Source organism: Paralichthys olivaceus, chromosome 2 (genome assembly GCF_024713975.1).
Source record: "Paralichthys olivaceus isolate ysfri-2021 chromosome 2, ASM2471397v2, whole genome shotgun sequence".
Taxonomy (NCBI): domain Eukaryota; kingdom Metazoa; phylum Chordata; class Actinopteri; order Pleuronectiformes; family Paralichthyidae; genus Paralichthys; species Paralichthys olivaceus.
Genome location: NC_091094.1, coordinates 20,893,057 through 20,915,283, shown reverse-complemented (window position 1 = coordinate 20,915,283; position 22,227 = coordinate 20,893,057). Strand labels below are relative to the sequence as shown.

General features: G+C 42.7%; 1 protein-coding gene across 1 annotated transcript in view; it reads left to right on the top strand.

The window, feature by feature from the left end:
- The first annotated feature begins 1,821 nt into the window (after positions 1-1,821).
- Positions 1,822-22,227, top strand: part of lrig1 (leucine-rich repeats and immunoglobulin-like domains 1) — a 36,657-nt gene continuing 16,251 nt past the window's right edge. Inside the window, exons 1-6 of the mRNA XM_020086654.2 lie at positions 1,822-2,835; positions 13,431-13,502; positions 14,341-14,415; positions 20,342-20,479; positions 20,847-20,990; positions 21,961-22,104. Of these exons, the coding sequence (XP_019942213.2) occupies positions 2,633-2,835; positions 13,431-13,502; positions 14,341-14,415; positions 20,342-20,479; positions 20,847-20,990; positions 21,961-22,104 (776 nt within the window). The 5' untranslated portion in view covers positions 1,822-2,632. The remainder of the gene's footprint in view (positions 2,836-13,430; positions 13,503-14,340; positions 14,416-20,341; positions 20,480-20,846; positions 20,991-21,960; positions 22,105-22,227) is intronic.

Sequence of the window (22,227 nt, the reverse complement as noted above, 5' to 3'; positions counted from 1 at the left end):
TGTGCCTGAACAGACAAGTATACACACCTTGTTAGCACACAATCAGAAAACACAAAATGTTTGAACACTCCAATGGTGGAGGAGGTGTTCAATTCCTTACATAAAATTAAATCAACTCAATTTAAAAATGCCAAATAATGAGAACATTTGCAGTCAAACTTTTACTGAAATAAAAACATATTAGTAAAATGAAACTAAGTATTCAAAATGAAAAGTATGCATGTATAATGACCCTATATTGCATTTTTTAAATCAATATGCATATATTAGTGGATATTATTACTCATGCAATAACTTGAAAGCAACATTTTAACTGTTTCCATTATCAAATGAATCTTGTTTATTAATTACAGATTAAACAATGTGGCAGTAGATAATGTAAAGTAACTGATGTGAGCCTCACCTTTCCCAGCCACTGCATGAGTGATGATTACACATGAATGCATCAGAAGTTATAATCCCTTAATATATATTATTGTGAAATGGGCCATCTGACATAATAATTACATTTGTTACTTCTAAGTATATTTTGATGCACATTCGTGATTGTGTTGCTTCAAGTTGATTTATTATGATATGAATACTTTTTATGCCACTAAAGCTAAACAGTAGAATGTGTTTGTAATTATTGTATTAATATGGGCCCAGGGTTAGTAATAATAATAATAATGATGATAATGATAATGATAATCTTCTCTTGTGTTTGACTGTTATGTTTGATACTGGATACCTATTTCTCGGGATCAATAAAGCATCTATCTATCTATCTATCTATCTATCTATCTATCTATCTATCTATCCATCCATCCATCCATCCATCCATCCATCTATCCATCTATCCATCTATCTATCTATCTATCTATCTATCTATCTATCTATCTATCTATCCATCCATCTATTTATCTATCTATCTATCTATCTATCTATCTATCTATCTATCTATCTATCTATCCATCCATCCATCCATCCATCCATCCATCCATCCATCCATCCATCTATCTATCTATCTATCTATCTATCTATCTATCTATCTATCTATCTATCTATTTATCTATCCATCTATCCATCTATCTATCTATCTATCCATCCATCCATCCATCCATCCATCCATCTATCTATCTATCTATCTATCTATCTATCTATCTATCTATCTATCTATCTATCTATCTATCTATCTATCTATCTATCCATCCATCCATCCATCCATCCATCTATCTATCTATCCATCCATCTATCTATCTATCTGTTGAGGATGTCATGAATAAATGCGGTTCGGGTCTTCACAGATGTGTTGAGTGATATTGAAGTGTGATACATCAATAACTGATGGCAGCATTAATACACGTGTCAGGATTAGGCTATACACAAACACTAGTTGCTTTGCTCTCTCCTGCGAATCCCTGGTGTGAAAGCCGGAGATAAACACGACACACTCGCTGCTCTCTCACTTTTTTCTTTCCTACACATTTGAACACAAACACTTTACACGGAACTGTTGCGGCGGCACAGACCAATTATGTTATCATGGCTTGTTATAATGCGATTACAGCGCCGGGTCTGGGTGATGGTCTCTTTAAGAAGCAGCGAGAGTGAGGGGGGTGCAGGTGGGGGGTGCGGTTTCACACCCCGGGGTGGGAAACGGGGGCGGGGACACAAACCGCTGAGTGACAGCCGCTCAAAGAGCTCCCAGCCTCCGCGAGGCGCCGACAGCCCGCGACGACCAATGGGAGCGGAGCTTTACCCGCCCGTCAAATCCCACTGGCCAATCGCTGCGAGCCGAGGGGGGAGGGCTTACTGGGATCGCTGTTTTGCATCCAACGTGGGACTCGGGAGGACCGAGCAGGAGAAAGGAAAAGTAACCGTAGACAGGGAGAAACTCATGGTGGAGGTGCGCGGAGAGAAGGAGGAGGACTCTGTTCTATTATCACTCGAAACGTCGGGATTTGACGGCCGCACGTTGCACCTGATAAGCTGCTGGTTGACTCCTTCTCTTATCTCAAACTTGGATTTACTGCGGCGGAGGAGCGCAGCGCAGATTGGGACTGAAGGCAGCGCTCGGCTGGAGAGACTCGGGAGTTTTCGGCACCGCTCCCCCGGGACTTCACTTATTAACCACAACCACAGCTTCATGGTGGACATCACGACAGCGCACTGTTGGTGACAGCTTCACCGAAGTTTATTGAAACAGTTCCGCCGCTGCTCCGCGGGTCCACAGATCGGAGCTGCCCGGTGTCCTTTAACGCTGGTGCATGTTTTCAAACATGTCACCCGAAGCTGCGGAGAGAGTTAGAGGGTAGAGTGTTAACCTTTGTATGAACAAACTCCTCCAGGTTCCGTTGAAGTTATCTGAAGTGACAGAAAAGTTTGTTCCTGTGAACCACCTCTGACTTTTTTTTTTTTTGCTCGCGTCGGGGAGCGGAGGAGAAAGTTGGACTGGGAACTTGTGTCCTGACCTGACTGGGATGGAAAAGGTTTTATTCACTGGGTTATGTCGTGTTGTAGCCCGCGGAAGCTGGAGGAGATCATTTCATGAGCTGTAAAAGTTCAGACCCATCGCAGCTGCATTAATATCCCGGTTCGTGGGGTTGCGAGGAGAGAGCTCGGCGGCCGCGCTATTAAAGCTGGATACAAAATGGCGGCTTCCCTGGGACGATTTGGATGTGTTTGTGCGTGTGTTTTTTATTTAATCCTGACGGTCGGACTGTTCGGTTCTTATGGAGTGGGTTCAGACCTGCCCTGTGCCCAGAACTGTACCTGCAGCGGGGATTCAGTGGACTGCAGCGGCCTGGAGCTGACGGAGACGCCCGTGGACCTTCCTGCTCGGACCGTCTCCTTGTAAGTAAAGCGCTCAGTGGCCCCGCAACTATTTATTGACCAGCCCCATAACTGGGTACCACCACTGCTGATTAAGAGACGAGAACAGTGCACGATAGCATAGAGACTTTAAAAAACTTTCTCAATGTCAACAACGCACCTAATTTGCAATTATAAAATAGACCCAAGCCTCTCTCTCCAGGAATCTGGTCTAATAAGATTTTTGTGGTAATGTGGTGATGCATAACTGTCCGTCATCTGCAGCAGGGGGAGGAAGAACACCAGTCACAAAAGTTCTGTCTATAACTTCTTCATTACAACAAGTTTGACAAGAGCAAAATTAAACTGATCCCCATTTATTTAGGGACCCCCAAGTCTCATCAGAGGTCCCTGCACCCCACTCTGGAAACCAGTGGAACAACACTACCACCAGCATTTGTCTTTGCTGGGGTTACACACCCTGTTGTGTTTTGATAAGGATTTAAGTTAATTCAAAATGTACGTGTAGTATTTTCGGATTTGTTATGTTATTTCAATGTTGTCCAGATGCACTTTTTGTATTTGGTTTTTACAAAATTGGATTTGGTGACTGTCAGTCATGTTTCATAACTTGCAAGAAGGATGACGTGCATAACAATTATTTAGCTTAGTCTAAACTGCTCCTTTGAGAAATACTGCACGTCTACATTCTTTGTCAGCCTATAACTTCTTGACAAATTGGTTTGTGTTGATCTAATCCCCAGTATAATACACCTCAATTTAAAGTTAACTTTCATTCAAATGTAACTAAGTACTAGAAATCTAACTAAATGTTAGAGACTGTCCCTTATCATCGGCCTGTGCAGTCAGTGAATTTTGATATCTTTCATGGTTTCTGACACATGGACACCAGACGTGTGCATTCTAATATAGCTATCTAAAAATGAATTCATGTTTCCAGTGTCAGGCCGAACCAACTGTCCTGTCAGGGTGCGTAAACAAATAGGCCCAAACATGTCGTAACAAATAAACGTCTGCTTTGTTCAGTCAGATTAATGAGGGGTATTATCCTAATTCTTGTTTCTGTGTTTCTAGCCATAGTTCACAAACTCCATTTCTTATAAATGAAGCATTGGTCCACCAGGGTAAGACTGACAACAGTTGAAATGTTGTCTGCTGACTCATTTAGGAAATTAGCCAATTTGAGGCATTTTTATGAAGCATCCTCTGGTGCTTAGGAAACTTAAGCACTTATCAACAATTTATTTACAGACAACACGACCCTCTGTCCTCCTGCTCTCACTGCACTGTATTGCAAACACTACGACCAGTGGCAGTTGTGAATGCTCACTGACATTTCAGGCATCTGTTTGTGTGTGTGTCTTTCTGGGAACGTGGTGCAAAGACCAAAGACTCCTCTGGCTCACAGGTTCCAGTGTTAGGCAGTTTTTCTTCTCCTGGGAAGTGAGGAATGCAACTTTTAAAAAAGTTCTCAAAACACATGAATAACGGCACTTGTGTCCAGGTAGCCTTATTGCCCCGAAGCACCACTTAGCCAAGTTCAAGTGCAGACGCTGTTTATCACGCACGTACACAGACACACTGCTCTTCCTGTCCTCATGGAGAGAGGACAACTATTGTTGGACGGCTGTCCCAGCTGAAACAGCTGCTCTAAACCTTCTGATTTGCGAGTCCAGTCTCACTCAATGCCGACTCCTTTTTATCTCGGCCAAACCTTATCGGCCGAGATCTAAGGACCCGCAATCTTGTTGTTCTCAAAGGGAATGGCTTTATGGCTTTAAATTATCTGTTAAAACACCTAGGCTGCATATTTCCACACTACTTGTGATAGTCGCATTATGTTGGCAGGTAACTCAAAGGGAACCTGTTTCCATTCCTCCGAGGTCTGTAAACGAGCTAGATCAGTAGATGATTACTGTAAACCCAAAGAGACAAGTATGGACAATTTCACTTGTGGCCTAATGCGATCCTATTATAAGGTTACTCACGCCAAGTCCTGTCCACTTGAGTGGATGGAATAACTTTGTGTTGTAGATTTAAAGTTATTTTAGTTTTTGAGTTCTGCCTGTGCACAAAAGTACATGTGAGGTGATTGTGGATACACGTGTGATACTATTGCAAATTATATTTATAGGACAGTGCAACAGTAATAACTGTATTCTCTCAGTGCCTTAGTTTGAAAAAAAGTGTGTTTATCCTTCTCTACCTCCAGGCATCTGAGCCAAGTGAAATCAGCGTGGAGTCAACTGTCTCTGTTATATTTACCCCAGGGAGGGAGCAGCAGCAGTAGAAGCAGCAGCAGTGTTAGGGACTAGGGAGGAGAGAATTGGTCAGCGTTCTGTTCTACATAATGCAGATGTAAGACTTGGAGGAGAATCTCAGTAACCTGAAACACCTGTAGGTTTTTGCAGTTAAGTAAAAGGCTAAAACATGTGTTATTGCTGTTGTTAATTAGTAAGAATCCTGCCAATTAGTTATACATATACATGTGGTTAGTACAACCACTTCCAGACTTTAAAAGTACTCCGCGTTCGGCTCTGCTGTCTGTAAAATTAAGATTACTCAAGCAGAGAGGATGAATCCATCTTAATAACGAAAAGATATTTCCCAACCTTTTTGTGGGCGAAGAATGATTGCACTGTCAGATTGCTGTTGCAGTTATATCTACACAGGCTCCTAAATGGGGATTACAGTAATGAACACTGCAGTGGTGCCTCAGGACTTGCACTAATACATCAGCTTGCAGAGAGGAATATTTCTTAAGGAGTGTCATCCTCTCTCCCCCAGGCTGTAGGGAAGTTGCAGAGTTTTTGGGGATTTCAGCAGGTAGCAAATAATACGGGCAACATGCACATCACACTGGATGTATTGCTCTGACAAATTATCTACTTTGCAGTAGTAGTTGTACGTTACCAACAATCAACGGCACGTTTTTAGCCACCACCATTTGAAGATTTTAGGGAAGCTTGTGGATTTCTTGAATTCCTCAGTGTCATGGAGAACTCCCATAAAATTATTGCCGTAAACAAGTGGTGCTTAATTCTTGATGTTTTGGCTAAAATGTCTGTGTGCATATGAAGCACAGATGGTCAGTGAAAGCTTATTGTTGCCTAATTGATGACTGCAGCCATGTTACCTGTACAATTAATGATGAAATCAAATAATTGTTGTGGCTAACCCATAATACACAGTGCTAGGTTAAACATGTGTTAGCATTTCTGATGTTGTTGGTGTTTTTTTAGGATTTATTCTTAAACAGCAAATGAATGTTTGTCCCAAGAAGATAAATGGCTAGAGGCTACATTGTGATAGTTTATCCATCACAAGTTGTCCTGTGGCTTTAGGTGAAGGAAAAAATCCTAATGCTTCCCACTTGTCAAAATAATCTACCTTCAGTACCCTGATTTTATTGGTCCCCTGTGAGAGCATGGCCTTGATGAGGATCGGGGAAACAATCATGTTGGCACATCCTGGCTGTGCAGACAGAGTTAAAAAGGATAGATGGTGAAGGGTTGTGGTGAAGACGTGTGTTTGAGTTAGATTGAAACATACCCTTTAAAAGAGCATATTAACCACATATTGGAATGCTAATTCCACTGATAATTATGACAAGAACATTGACCATAATCTATTGCTTCACATTTGTTCTGTCGCTGTATTTACCAGCATGGTGCAAACACTTGAGTTTAAAGGGCTAATACAGCTTCTTTAAAGCCTCTGCAGTCGTGAATTTCTTTTTGGGACACATCCTGTGCTGTCTTCCATCAGTGCATGTAACATTTAATAAACTGACCACCAGCCTCAGATGTTTGTCCCTTGTTTCTGATTGATGAATAGGCTAATAACATTCAAAGCAAGTTTGCTCTCACGCGGTCACATATAGCCTCTCAGGAGTGGTGCCTTATCTTATTTGTGACCACGGTAATGTGCATAAAAAGCATTTTTGCCCACAGTGCCACTGGCGTAATGGGATTTTGCAATTAAATAAAAGCATGAGCGTTACTGATTTTGCCTGCAATCTCTGTGGTTGGCTAGAGATAAAGCAGATACATGTTTCCTGTTAGCTTTAGAGTCTTTCTCATGTGAGGGTGTAAAATCCTGTTTAATGTTACAGTAAAGCCACAGTTTCTTATGAGGTTTGTCTTTTATTATCATTTGTAAATGTTGTGTCCTTCACCGGAATGGTAACCGAAAAGCAAGAGGAAGCCTGATCTTGATTGATCACCCTCATAACCTAGCATTTCCCAAGCGGTTTCCAAGGTTTTCCAATTTACTGGCCATAATGCATGATGTACACCAAAAAAGTCTGCTGGGACTCAACCCCAAGCCATAGCCTTAAACCTCACAGTACAGCCTTATTGGTAAACACTACCCCTAACAGTTGGTTTTGGCTTCTGCCCACAGGAAATGGGTTTGTGTTGGTGGTTTCCGGACAGGGGCTGGGAGCTCAGCTGGCTGGTTGCGGACTGGGTGGAGGAGGGTGGAGATGCACATCACCTGGTCTGGGGGAACTGAATGAAAAGTTGAGGGAAAAGGGGGGGGCTTTTTCCACTCACTGAATGGAGGTGTTTTGTCAATGTCATGGTCCGCTGCTGCTGCTGCCTCTGTGTCTTCAGACTGGTTGCACTACTTTGTGAAAGTCGTGTCGCTGGTCAGAAACCTCAACCGCTGTCATATGTGTTTTAACACAGTAAAGAAACCCAGAAGAAATTAAACATGACAGTTCTGTCTTCTTGTTTGTCAGTATTAACATTATTATAAGTATTTTACTTAATCTTACTTATTGATAATAAGCATGCTAAATAATCTTTGACAGTAGGACTCTGATGGTTTCTTTCACTACCATTTCTGCTGTCTATAAGTTTGAACAAGAAGGACTGATTAATACATGAAGAATAATCTTCATAAATACTTCCTATTTAGAGGAACACTTCAGCAGTTGCTTCAGAGCAGCAGCAGCAGTAGCACTCAGTAGGGCTGTGCCCCTTGTGGTTTTGAGGGCATTTCTCGCTACGCAGCCTTGTAATTTTGTGGTATTGCAAGTGATTTTACCAACTTTGTTTATTGTCATAGTTTCCCCGGCCTTCCCCGAACTTGTGCGTTCTCTCGCAGATGTTTTAAAGTCACAACTCAACTGTTTGAAAGGGTTTTGGGTGATATTGTAATTGCCACAGATTTTTATTATAAGCTGCTCTTCATTGTTTCATCCCATATCTGACTGTTTTGTGTTAAGTTGCGTACAGTGATTTAACCAGATGGAGATTTTAAAGCCTCAATTTTTCTTCATTGTATATGATCCTTTTTTAAACAGCTGAGATGATTCATGCAAAACATAAGTTATGGACAAATTACAAAGGAGGCACTAAGGTTGAGCTCCTGCTCTTATAACAACAGATACAGTCTGACATTAACATGAAGATATGGAATGAGCTCATGGCCTCGCACTGGGTTTAATGACAATCAAACAGCTGCTGCCACAAGTCATCCTGCAGGAATCCAGTCACTGAAATGGATGGGCCCTTTTGTGAAGACACTTCAGTGTGCCAAGGTTTTTTTTTTCCACCTTTCCTTCTCCCCTGAAGTCGGTGTCTACAAAGTAGGCTTGATCGATGAATCATCTGTGAATTCTCTACATCTGGTAAGAGTTTGGAAATCTGGAGAAGAGGTTAGAAAAAAAAGCGTGACTTAGACGGCGAGTGAGAGGTACTGTGCAAGCGAAGCAGCTTCTAAACCCCAGAAAACAGGCAGTCCTTGGAGAAGTGAGTGAAGCTGTGAGGCCTGAATCAGGCCAACTTCTTTCTCTTGAAGCCCTCCCCCCAAAATATGTCTTTGTACTTTCATTCTGCAGAAAGGAGCATCTCACTGTCTAGACAGCCACACATTTGCATGCAATTAGATTGTAAGATAGCATGGTCCACTATTTAGACACTTCTTTCTCCACTGTCTGGAGTGTAATTATTACTCTGCTAGTATAATAAACAATAAGTAGAGGGAAAAATGTCGAACAATCTGTCTTTCTTTCTTCACTTTGAAGTTGCAAGCATAAGGTCAGCTGTCTGCACAGTCAAAACACAGCCCCACTATAGAGACATACCGTGTTTATGTTATTTTTTTCAGATTAATTGTGGACACTCATTTCCTTTTTCTCTTAATGAGTAGCCTGGCGCTGTTCGTTGCAAATTACAGTGTTATCGCACCAGAATCCAGTGTTTAATGCATGAGCATGATCTTGTGTGTGGACAGTGTGCACTCACTCTAAAGGACATGCAGTGTGGAAAGCAAGAGCGTTATTGTGGTTTTTATCTGGAGTGTCCAGGCTGGCATCGTAGGGCCTGGCCATCGGTTCATACAGTGCCTGGGGCTAGTGCAGACCCTTTTCCCAACCTTGTCCCTGTTTGTTTTGAGTGCTCCACTTCCATCTCCTGCTTCAGACCCAAAACCAGCCAAGCAGAAGAGAGCTGCAGTGCACATGGCCCCAAGATGTGGCTCCCCTTCCTGCCTCGGAAAACTTCAGAAACTGAGTCACGCTCCTACACTGATTTCAAGGGCTCGAGCAGCTCCTTTGTTGTGTTGTGTGTGTGTGTGTGTGTGTGCACACACACGCATGTGTATGTGTGTGTAAGGGGAGGGGTCCCCTAATGCAAATGATAAAATATGCTGACCCCCTTCAGCTCTACATATCTTTGATTTTATACTTACGTTCTTCTCACCCCCCAAAATCGTACACTTACTGATGCTTCTTCTCTGATTTTAAAGAATCACATTAAAATGGCACGTCTTGTTCTTTTCACCTGGCAGTTCCTTCCTCTGTTTGGCTGGTGTATAAAAATGGTGGGCTGAAGCCTTGTGTACACTCTCACTGCAGTTGCCTGGCTATAAACTGGTCTTTAATGACAGGAAGGTGTGTGTGTGTGTGTGTGTGTGTGTGTGTGTGTGTGTGTGTGTGTGTGTGTGTGTGTGTGTGTGTGTGTGTGTGTGTGTGTGTGTGTGTGTGTGTGTGTGTGTGTGTGTGTGACACAGGTTATTATTTGACCAGTTTTATGATGCACTGAAATCGACCACATTAAAGGGCCTTTGTCTCCCAGCTGGGCTGCAGAAGGCACATCACTGACATCACTTCACACTTCGAGTGAGCAAAGTTCACGCTGCATTTATCTACATTAGAAACAGGGAAAGATAATGATGATGTATCTCCTTGTGTGTAAGTTCCCTCTCTCTTCTTCCTGCCATGCATCTTCTCTCTCCCACACACAGACTTAATGCTGACTTACAAGCATAGTGTCATATGCAATGACATCACCCCTGCACTCGCAGCTTTCCTCTACTCCCACAGCACCAATATGACAACTTTTTCTTAAAGCTGTTTAATGAGATTTATATGTCAAACCAGCTGCATGGTCCAGCAGTGACCGTCTACTGCAGCCACCCTGCCCTATTTTCCTTGCTAAGACAGTTTAGCTTAGTCAGGAGGGCCTCCTTCGAGTTTATCACATTGTGTTTTGAAGATTTATCTTCCAGACAGACTAAGATTGAAGCCAATGTTTCCTTCCAGTAGTTGGCAGTCAGCAATTAATTTTGTTCAGCCTATAATAATAATGATGATAAATGCCCTTCTCGAGAAAGCAAAAGAACCTCTCATCTGAAAAGTTGTAACAAGCAAACATTGTTTTTATATTAGATAGATGGTCAATGATCAAAGTAGTCATCAGTAAAGATGTATTAATTAGTTAACTAACCTTTTGTTTCATGACTAGTAGTGAAATGTCTTCATATCAACAATGTTTGAAGTTATAGCTGTTTCATTTCTGTTGTGTTTTATAGAGAACCTTCCTCCTGATAAGTCACTGTCTCAGTGTTTGTTGTAATTGTTGGTGTGTGTGTGTGGTGGTGCTGGTGGTTGGGTTGTGCTGGCTCGGTGGAGTTAGAGGGTGGCAGTGTATTCCAGACCAGCCCTCACTCCAGTTGCCCTCGTGTTTTGTGTCTCTCCAGTTCTGCTGACAGATGTCATGTTAACCTCTATGCTCAGTGATGGTTTACTTGAACACGGATGTAAACACAATGTGCAATTTAGTAATTAAACAGGCCTACTAATAAAAAAAAAAAGTCAATTCAGCATTGGTGTACTGCATGAAGGAGAAATACTGAGTATCAAGCAGCTCCATATTGAGTATAATCATATCTATCATTAAAATTCTCTGTTGGTATGTGTAGTATATATATTTTTAAAAAACATGACACGATACATTAAAAATCTATGGCGTTGTGCTTGGAAACCATGAGCATTAAATGTGCGATTAATGAAATCTATTTAATAAGTAATTGAATGAAATGAATGTAGAAAATCAGTCATTGTTGCAGCAGTTACTTCAGCTTGAATTCAGTGAGAAAATGTAGTATTGGGCTAAAGATGCAGGCTTAAATTATCACTCACTTTCTATGATTTAGTACCTGGCAGAGAGTGCTTTTGATTTTGATCCCGCTGACTAATGTCAAACAGTGCTGCCCCTTTGTATAAACTAGTTGTACCATACAGTGGAATGCAGTGTTTGAAACTTTCGGGGCTTTCAGAACTAAATTGCTTTGTAGTATTTGCCATGTTTTTAATCACGGCGCCAGTTCCCATTTCAACTATGCCTCCTGATTGGTTGAATTATATTGCATTAACTTGTTCTTTGCATGTAGTATAGAGTTTGGCAGGTTATTTGGATGGTTCTTGTTTTTTTCTCAGTATGTTTGTTTCTTGGTGTCTACGTCTTGCCCTCCCCCTAGTAAAGAAGTCAGAAACTCTTAATGACTTCTAGGCTTCTGATCCCAGCTCGGCAAATTCTTGCAGAAACGGCACGATTGTAAGGTCACTTTCTGGAAAGCATTAACCACGCATAGCACCGGCTTCTCTCTCCGCCACCACCCACCCCCTCTTCAACAGGGAGAGAAGGGGAGGAAGCAAGAGAAGGAGGGAGAAGCGGCATTATCACCGTCACCTCATACAGTAGGTGTTAAAACACTGTGAAACTTATCTCATCTGATAGGAAAGAAAATCAATCTGGCTGAATGAGATGGAGAGAAAAAGTTAAGTTAACACATAGGTGACTGAGAAAGTGGCACATGTGCGTCTGTGTATGTGCATAATTGGCCAGATGTGTTTGCTGCTGTGGCCTTTAGCACCAGTAGGACAGGTTTGGCTCTCAAGCAGCACTACAGCACTCTCGCAAGCTCATCCTGTCTATGCTGTATGTCTATGTGTGCATGGGCTGAAGATGCGTACCTCCAGGCAGAGGCGGCCCATAGAAAACTGTGATTTTTTCACTTAACCTCACCATAATGAGATAATTGCCTTCTCTTGCAGAGGACGACAGTTTAGTGATCAAGGCCACAATGGGAGGTGCCTGGTAAATGATCATAACATAGGCACATACTGTATGCACACCTCCTCGTCAGGCCTGTGCCTAGAGGGCAGACACATGCTCTGCTATTATCTTGTCACACACACACAAGTAGGCCGAAATAACTGGGGGGGAGACTGTCATTATCTGCAATCATGCAGAGAAGACAAGAAAGGGAAATTGTCAGGTGAGACACAGATTGAGATTGATAGCTATAAATAGAAATAAAAACTGTCTATAACTATTTTTTTTATAGTAGTAGTAGGAATCAGCAACATGAAGTAACATTATTCCGCTTCTGTCATCGTCTTTTATGGCAATGGTACATGAGCATGAGGAATGTGTTCATCAGGTAAAAGTGTCCCGAGCTTCTGGGAACAAGCAGCCATCTCTCTGCAGGCCTGTGAAACATTCCTGGTGCGTCTCTCACGTCTGGACAGTGGGACGGAGGGATGGGAGGCAGGCGGCCCTGGAGCTGTGGGCTCCCTTTGTCTCGCCCAGCCTAACCCCAGCACACAAGCACTGCTCTCACTGCAACCTCCTCTCTGCCAACAGGCAGGCTGCATGCCAGTCAAGCAGGAGGTGTGTGTGTGTGTGTGTGTGTGTGTGTGTGTGTGTGTGTGTGTGTGTGTGTGTGTGTGTGTGTGTGTGTGTGTGTGTGTGTGTGTGTGTGTGTGTGTGTGTGTGTGTGTGTGTGTGAAATGGATTTGATTCACAAAGCGTGGGAAGCTTAATCTGAAATGCAGATGTGTGTAAGGAGCACACACATACCCCCCCTCCACCCCCTAACTGACACCAGTAACGCCATATCACTGGAAAAATCACTCTCTAATAAGCCTCTGTACGAGTCAAGTGCCAGCTATTAAATACGCTGTTAGCCTAAAGTGCAAATTGACTGCTGCAGATGAATGGCCTGTGGGTTATGTTTGGAAAGTGAGCCAGGAGAGAGACACGCTCTGTATCAATAGTATTGATCCGGCCCACTTGAAGGCCGACTGAATTGATGTACTGCAGTGTTTTCAGGCATACTGTACTTAATGTGGACGGATGAGGCTGTTTGTCAAATGGGTGAAATGCTATTGATCAGGCTCCTTTTTTGAACTACTGGATAATAACAAGATACAGGTTTTGAAAAATATTGTTGCACTGCTGATATTTTGATTGTTAATTATTCTGCCATGTCTGATATTTTAAATTAAGGATTTTAAATATTTCCTATTTTCTTTTTCATAGAAATCTTGGCCACAACAAGTTGACGGCCATCAGCGTTGAAGCCTTCTCCAACCTGCCCAACTTGAGAGAGCTGTAAGTAATAATTCACACAGTACTCACATGCTTTATCAACTAGGCAAATAATGAACACATACTGATGGACTAACCTATGTGTGTTTGGTCCCACTAGATCTTAAATTCATGTTTAGATTAAAATCCAATCCCCCATTGTGAGTTGTGATGAGTTTTTATCAATGACTTTATTCTGTCTACCGTCCATGGTTGCCGCTCCACTTCCTACCAGCATCCTCATATGTGTTGCCTTGAACTAAGTCCAATTGAGAATAAAGTGGTGGTTTTCTATATTAAGGCTCCCCTCCACCACCCGATACTGTGGCCAACGCTGGCCTTGTAAATATTTTATATGGTGAGGAGAGGGCTTGGCTCTGTGTCACTCAGCACCAGTACACAAGACCCATACACACACATAGACAAGCTAACTGGTGATACACACCCTGGTGACATCTTTGGCAGGCTGGCCAGCCAGTCATACACTCCTCGACATCTGTTTTAGTCCCATGCTATTTTTGTTTTTTTAAAAAGGATGATTTGCTACTTGCTCTGCGGCAGACGTGACAAGTCGCGCTTGAAACCCTTTGATTTATATAAGAGTTGATAGAATGTAACCTCAAATGTTGTCGCATCTCAACTGGGATAGACAGTTTATGCAGAAATTACAAAAACAGATTGACAATCACTGAGTGTAGCTTCAGTTGACACAATCTCTGTTAGTTTTTCTGTCTTAAGCACCAGTTTGTTTGATTACCTTTGACCCTCAAACAACATTTCATCCTTGTGGATGTCTTGGTGTTTTCAGGACACAGTTATGTTCTCTCTAACCTGCTACATTGTGCATGCTTGTCACTTTCAGGCGGTTGGACCACAATGAGCTGACCTCCATACCAGATTTAGGACCGGCTGCTTCCAAGATTGTATCGCTCTACCTGTGAGTATCACCCCATTTACGGCCTGACATAGTACCAGAATTATCTGGCTCTCTGTTACCATATTCTTAGGTCAGTGGCCTCTTTGAAATGCTCTTGAAATAGTCTCTTGACATCTGTGGAGGATGCACATGCCTGTACCTCTCAGAGGTAACACCCGTAAATGTGAAGTTACCAATGAGGGTGACGATTATGTAAAACTACCACAAAAATCATCCTTTCCACTTGAGCTCTCCTGGCGTAAATATGGAGCTCTGTCATGAGCCATTAGCATGTGGTCAGGTAACTGACTAGTCTTGTTAGCTGGCGGTGCTCGAGCAGTGCTGCCTGCTCAGAGTGTCAGCTTGTATATAATTCCAGCTTGGTTGCGTCCAGTTGTGAAACTGTGCCTGTGGGGACTGCCCGCACTGGCATCTCACTGGAGATTTACTGCCCTATTTGGGAAGGACATGTGTGCGCTTGTGCATGTCACAAACGTGAGCTCGGTAGTCCATCAAATCTCTCATTTTAACACAGCCGAAGGAAGCTCATGGCAAGAGAGTGCTAGTTTGGGCTTTTAAATCAAGCTACAGTTTGAAAGCCAGTGAATGCAGCATTTGAAGGAAATGCACATTCAAAATTTGATTATTATACCAGTGGTGTGCATAATCTTTGTGGGATAGAAGTTGAATGTTAGATCATTATGAGGAATTGGTACTTTAAGAAATGCTTACACATGTTATTATCCTACTCTTTTTATTTTAGTCTTGAGTGTTACCTCAGTACAGATACATTTCATCTGTTAGCTATGATGCTCAAGAGTATGTGGCAACCAAACAATGAAAGTCTTTCTAAGGTTAGCCCAAAATAAGCATAAGATGAAAATCAAAAAACTGGAGCTGAAGAATTGTCACAAATCTTTTAACTGGATAATTGGCAATGCTTACGTTTCTGATAAAAGATAAAGACACACACACACACACACACACACACACACACACACACACACACACACACACACACACACACACACACAGTTGGGACAGTGTTCTACCCTGATCATCTGTTGGGTGGACTGTTGTTTTCGACCATGCTGCAGTTTTTCCCCCTCGTTGGACCAGAGAACATTCTTACTTCTTGCTCAACCTTACACAAGAAAATGAATTCTGTATTTTCTTTCACACCTTGCCAGCGTGCCAGCAGACTCCCTGGTAGTAAAGCACTCAGCTGCTGTTTGTATCGTTGTCATCACTTTATGTGCTAAGCACTGTGGGAGTCGTACCCTTGCCTCTGCCTGTGTGTCATCTGCCTGCTTCTCAGAATTTATCATGATGCACCGATGTGGTCAGAGTATTTTTGTAGGCTGTGGCAGTTAGTAAGAGGGGAAATTTGAGGTTTGAGTAACCACCCTGACAGCTGTCTGTTAAAAAGTGTGTCATGTTTCCCACAGGTTTGATTTATTATTGTGTCATATGATTTCTATCTGCCTGGGCCTGTAGGCTTCAGCACAAACTCCTACTCACTTTTGGTGCAGAAGGGATTGAAGCAAGTTAACCTTTACTTGCACAAACTGTGCCAAGTCGCAGCCCCTCCAAATGATTGGGGTGTCTTTTTTTGGCCTGACTTGAGGCCTGTTGCTAGGGGAAGGCCTGTTGGCCTGATGGGAGTGGAGGCTAGAGGGAGGGTCAGATCTTTACAAAGCCATGCAGCTGAAGCGAAGGCCCGCTGAAGCACTTGCAGCTGCAGCTGTCAGTCACATGGCTTACAGTAAAATGGGTGACAGTGAGCAAGGGGGAGGAAGGATGAGAAAATAGGGAGGGAGTGAGGGACGGGAGATGCGAATATGTCAGATCAGAGTGACATCACCACATGTGAAAGAGGAATAGTTTAAGAAAATTTAGTAGGAAAGAAAAAGAGAAGTAAGAACTCAGTTTCAGGGTTATTATATGTAAATCCAGTAACGTCGACAGCCACCAAGCCCCCTGGAGTGTGATAGCGCGTGTGTGCCCTGGTAGAGGCAGCTGGATAGAATGCAGAAAAGTGTTCCTGTGCCATTAGTTGGAGATAGTCTGGAATGTCGTCTGACTACAAGTTTGCGAGACAGCAGCTTGCATGCACACTCACTCAGACACACACACACACACGCACACTTGTTTAAGCAAATGGACAGAGAATCTGTCGGCAGCCCCTCAGCCAACAGTAAACGCTCCAAAAGGCTCAGCGCCCATTACATGTGGCTTCTACCGTCTGACAGTCTGAGTGTCTGAGTCTTGAGTGGCAGCCAGTTGCTGAAAAGGTTTGCTCTGTCTGAAGAAAATTATTGAAGTGATTAAAGTAACTAGAATTTAATTTATGTAATGGCTGAAGTACTTGACAAACTTGCAGGATTTCAGTCCTGTAAAATGTTAAGTTATTCTTATATTTCTGCTGTGTGGGACAAACAAGGTACTTGAAGTGATGGACACTTTACTACTGTTGTCCTCTTCCTAGATATAGTTTTAACAGTACTTGCCAGGCAAAGACACAAAATTGCAATTTTCTTTATAAAGACAATTCAAAATAAAAACTTCTAAAGAAACTTAAATACATTTCAATATTCACTACAAATATCAAGATTAGCAATGACTTAGTGTTACCAAGATTATCATCAGATTATTATCTTTTCAGCCAAATTCTGTTCTGAGTGTCTGATTCGGAAACTCTGACAGTTTGTACTTACAAAGTAAAGGATGACTTGTCACTGTGGGTGTTCTCAATGTACAAATTTATCAAGAAGGTGGACAAAGAAGGGAGAGGAGAGTGGGCTCCATTTCCTTTTTTCTTTCTCGATCAGTCTTTTTCTTTTCCCCACCTCATGCTTCCTTTACCCCATACCCTCTTTTCAATCGCTGCAAATGTCATGAAATTCATAAGGCACAAATAAGCCCGACCATATGGGGCTGTGTTGCTGGAGTTTTCATTTTTCTTTAAGCAAGTCACTGTCATCTTTACAACCAAACGGGACCGAGCTTTGAGAATCAGTTATCAGGAACATGCTTTAACGTAAAAAAACAGAAGTCACCTGATTGTGCAGATGCTTATGACCAACCAGAGCCCATATGCCAGGCTCCCACAGTCTGACAATGCACGTTGGCAAGCCCGCTGACATCCCACAGACTCCCAAAATGCCACAGCAGGATGGCAAAAAAGGAAGCAACAAAAATGTTTAAAAACACAGTGTCATCAGAGCAGCACAAACTTTCCCATTGTGCTCATCACCACTCCAGTCAGCATCAAAGGGGCGCGTTAAAACAGCTTCGGGTTGGGAATCATCTGGCCCACTGGATCATCTGATTTTGAAATAATTCTCCTTTTGTCCTGACCACCAGCTTCAAACAGGAAGGAACAGGCAAAACAATCGCCCCCCCAAAGATGACACTGGAAACAGCAGAATGGGCACGCCAGTGTGTCAAAACAAGTTCACTATAATCTGATGGTCAATGGGGCAGTGTGAAGAGATTTGGAATTAAATGGAATCAAGAGCGAATAAGACCCCGAGACACGAAAGAGAACAAGAGCGAACCAAGCTCCGCTTTATCAGAAATGTCACTGTCTGTATGATAATCAGTTTTTAGAAACGCTACTACTTTGTGTGAAGGGACTTCAAACACACTGAGCGCTGAGGCTTTATCTGTCTCACACACACAGCTGGGCTCTGGGCTGTGGGCGGGAGAGAGGAGAGGGAATTTGGTTCAAGCAGTGGAAGGAGAGCGGGGGGGGGGGGGGGGGGGGGGGGGGGTGAGAGAACGAGTGAGAGAGGTCAACCTCTCCCACCAGTTTGAGACTGATCTGTTTTTCCCAGCAAAGGTCGCCAGCTGTTGACCCCACCTCACCCCTTCACTCCCCTCTCCTTTTTATCCCCTCCTTCCTCCCCAATTCTTCCCATCCCCCCGTGCTCATGCTCACTGTAGCCACTGTCTCTGGACCATGTGTGCATTTGTTGATTGTGTTGTGTGTGTATGTGTTTGCGCAGGCGTGCTTGAATGGCTCATCCTTACTGCCACTGTTTATTCAGGTGGGCAACTGTGGTGAGACCCCTCCTCCTCTCAGACACCAATAAATGAGTCTGTGTGTGTGTCCATCTGCTGGCTAAAGGCTACAAAGGAGGGACAGACCTTGTTTTGACAAGTTTGACTGGCAGAACACCTACCTTGTATCAGCCACACACACACACACACACACACACACACACACACACACACACACACACACACACACACACACACACACACACACACACACCAACACACACCAACATTTAGTGTTTCTCATTAGCTTTGAATCATGTGAATTATAAGAGGTCAGTGTTGTACATGTGATAACTGGCCAAAGACAATGCACTGCCTGATGTGGCTATTGGTTGCATCCTGTGTAATTGGCTTGTGGGTCATCAGATTTGCAGTGAAATAATGTGAAGCAGGTCACCTTAATTTTGTCCGCTAAAGCACAAGTCCTTGTTGTAATAGATAATATAACAGAGAGTGTGTGTTTGTGAGTGAGAGTGTGACAGATTTAATAGCATTGGAGTTTAAGGAGAATGCTGCCGAATGAATAGTTTGTAATTTGTGGGAAAAACACTTTCCTGCTGTGAGTTAGATGAAATGACTCTGACTCTTGGAGATTAGCTTAGCATAAAAGATGGAAACAGGAAGCAGTTAGTCTAGACGTTACATCTCATTTGTTTAACCTGTACAGAAAACTATGTGTAATAGTGACCACTATGTTTGCATGTTTATTGTGAGGTTGCCAGGCAACCAGAAGTTACTAGATACAACTATTATTATTGATCTAGTATCATCTTTCACCCGATGAGAAAGCAAATAAACTAGGGTTAGGATTATGCTACGGATACATTTTAATTGAGTCATCATGTAAGTTCAGTTGTCAAACCTAAAAAAAAAAACTGTTTAAAATCAGATGTTTGACTTGTATGTGTACTTTGTGTTTTCCCATCTCTCTGCTTTGCCTATGTTATACCTACTGTATTCATTTCTCATTTGGGTTTCTTGTGTGTCCTGTGGCCTCCTGGAAGCTCTGCTGACACAAGGTTTTGTGTTTGGGTGTCACTGTCACTATCAGCAGTGTTTCCTACAATCATCCTCTTCTTCAAATTGCAGGATAATGTCCTAGACAGAATCTTTTTTTATGCATTAGTGCCGGTGACAGCCATGGCCAGAGGCATTATGTTCTCGGGTGGTCTGCTTGCCTGCCTGTCCCATTCTGAGGAATGCAATTCTCATCTCCTCTAGGGAATTTCTTCAATTCGATCATTTTGCACAAACATTCACTAGGACTGAAGAATGAAGTGATTAAAATGTGATGGTCAAAGGTCAAGATCACTTTGAACGCACAAAAGTGATTTTATCGGGATAGATTTCCTTGTGTGATGACATTTTTTTTTGTCATCCAGTCAGTTGTTTCTGCTGCTATGTCCTGTGCAGATTAGGACTTTGATAGTAGCTGCTCCTTCTTGAGAATCACACAGCCACTGCTTCATTCCATAACACACTGAAGTACTCCAAAATACCTCTTCAAGTGGCTCTGGTTGATCACAGAGGCCCCGTCTCTCTAGTAGATTTTAAGAGTGAGCTGTGAGAAGCACAGGTGTCCTTGGAATTGTTTAAAGAAGGCCAGCCTCTGTTTGGAAGCTCTTAAAGTACACATTTTGAGGTGGATGTAGAGCACTTTGTTCTGTGTACCTTTCTTTCTTTGTGCCTGAGTGGGCCTAGAGAAGCCAGGGATTTGGAGTGTCTTCCCTCCTTGAGTGATGGGAAAAGGACACTGAAATTGAGCAGGGTAATATTTTTTGAGCAAGGTGGCAAGCAAGGTGGACATCTCGTAGGGAAACGATGTGAGTCTGTTAGGGATTGTCAACAACACCTTATGCCTTGTTTGTGTTTTTTTTTCCAGACATCACAACAAGATCCGCAGCATTGACGGCAGGCGGACCAGAGAGCTGGTGTCTGTGGAATCTCTGGACCTGAGCAATAATGATATCACCGAGCTACGAGGGCACTGCTTTCCTGCAGGACTCAAAATCCGAGACCTGTAAGTGTGATGGATTATTACTGTGGCACATAACAAGCTAATCTTTCAAAACGTATTAACTAAAATGAAAGTAAATAAGGTGAAACTTGTGCTAGTTAAGAAATAAGGTAGCAAGAGTCAATATTGATAGAAAAATAAAATAAAAGCAAAAACAGTGCACACAGTTTGTGTTGCAAGTTGATATTGTTATTATTTGTGACACCAAAGCTTCATAGAGTGTATTCATGAAAATGTATGGGGGGTTAACAGATTCACATATGAAACAGGCAAAGAAACTTAAGTGAGACAGAAACTTAGGCCTTCATAATCGAACATTTGAGGTTTGTCATAAATTTCTGATGTCACAATGTGCTGCCTCCGTGTCCAGGTACCTGAGCAACAACAAGATTAGCATGTTAGAGGTCGGAGCTCTGGACCACCTGGGCTCAACACTACAGGTCCTGAGACTGAGCAGAAACCGCATCAGTCAGATCCCTGTGAGAGCCTTCCAGCTCCCAAGGCTCACCCAGCTGTGAGTACCACTGGAAAAACAATACATTTTAGACATGTGTGTTAGGGCTGAACATGTATGGGGTTCCCCTTTGTAGCCCCTGGAGACATTGTAGAACTGGAAAGAATTAAGAGTTTGAACCAGGGGGAGTTTGTAGTGTCTGTTGATTGAGCTCTGTATGCTCAACATTTTGAATGCTATTAGGGTTAGATCCATCTCTAGGGATGGATGTGGTCTGACAAGGTAAATACCGGAGCAATATTATTGCTGATTTATTGCCTTATTCCATATCCCTAAAGTGGTTTGTTCACTTCATTCCCCACACTGTGCTCCATTATCTTTGTCAAACTTCCCTCCAGCGTAACAGTGAGGTCGACCCATTTGTAGATCAACACCTCCTTTTTTGGGAGTGAAGGTACTCATGCAATGGTAGCCTCCCCCGATGTGGTTTCCCCAGGTGCCTTTTGTCAGCCAGGTGGCCCCGGTGTCACTGTATCTGCTCATACTAGTGGTGATGCACATTAGACACAAAAGAACCTGGGTGGATGTTTATCTTTGCCAACCTAGGGGCTTTTACAGCCTTCACACACACACATACCCGATATACAGATTCATTGACATCTCAGCCTTTACACACATAAGAATGACTGCAGATCTTATACCAGGTTTAATTTGAATGTTCGATGCTGTAACCCTTGTTTGTAAGCTAAAGTCTGCAGGTTAGGCTCTTTACCACTCTGAGGAATGCCTGTTAAGCTGGGGGTTTGTTAATGACAACATGTGTCAGCTGAAGCATGGAGGCTACAGGATTCTTTTGGTTTGACTTAAGTTTGATGGATGCTCATACACAGAAGAATGAGGGCAAAACATTCAAAAAGAAAAGAAAGGAGGGGAAATGGTTTCCCTGGTTTTAATGTTTACAAAGTATGATTAAGTGCCTTTCTGCTTTTCTCCCATGACTATTTTAATTTGTCTTGTATGTTTGTCTCAGTGAGCTGAACAGGAACCGTATTCGCCAGGTGGAGGGTCTGACCTTCCAGGGTCTGTCCAGTCTGGAGGTGCTCAAACTGCAAAGAAACAGCATCAGCAAGCTTACTGACGGTGCCTTCTGGGACCTGGCAAAGATGAAAGTCCTGTATGTGATAGAAAACACTGAAACATGAATTGATACACAAGCACAATAATGCATTTACACAATCAGACAACTTAGAAAATACATTTCTCATCTGACATATTACTTTTCTGCAACTAACTTCTT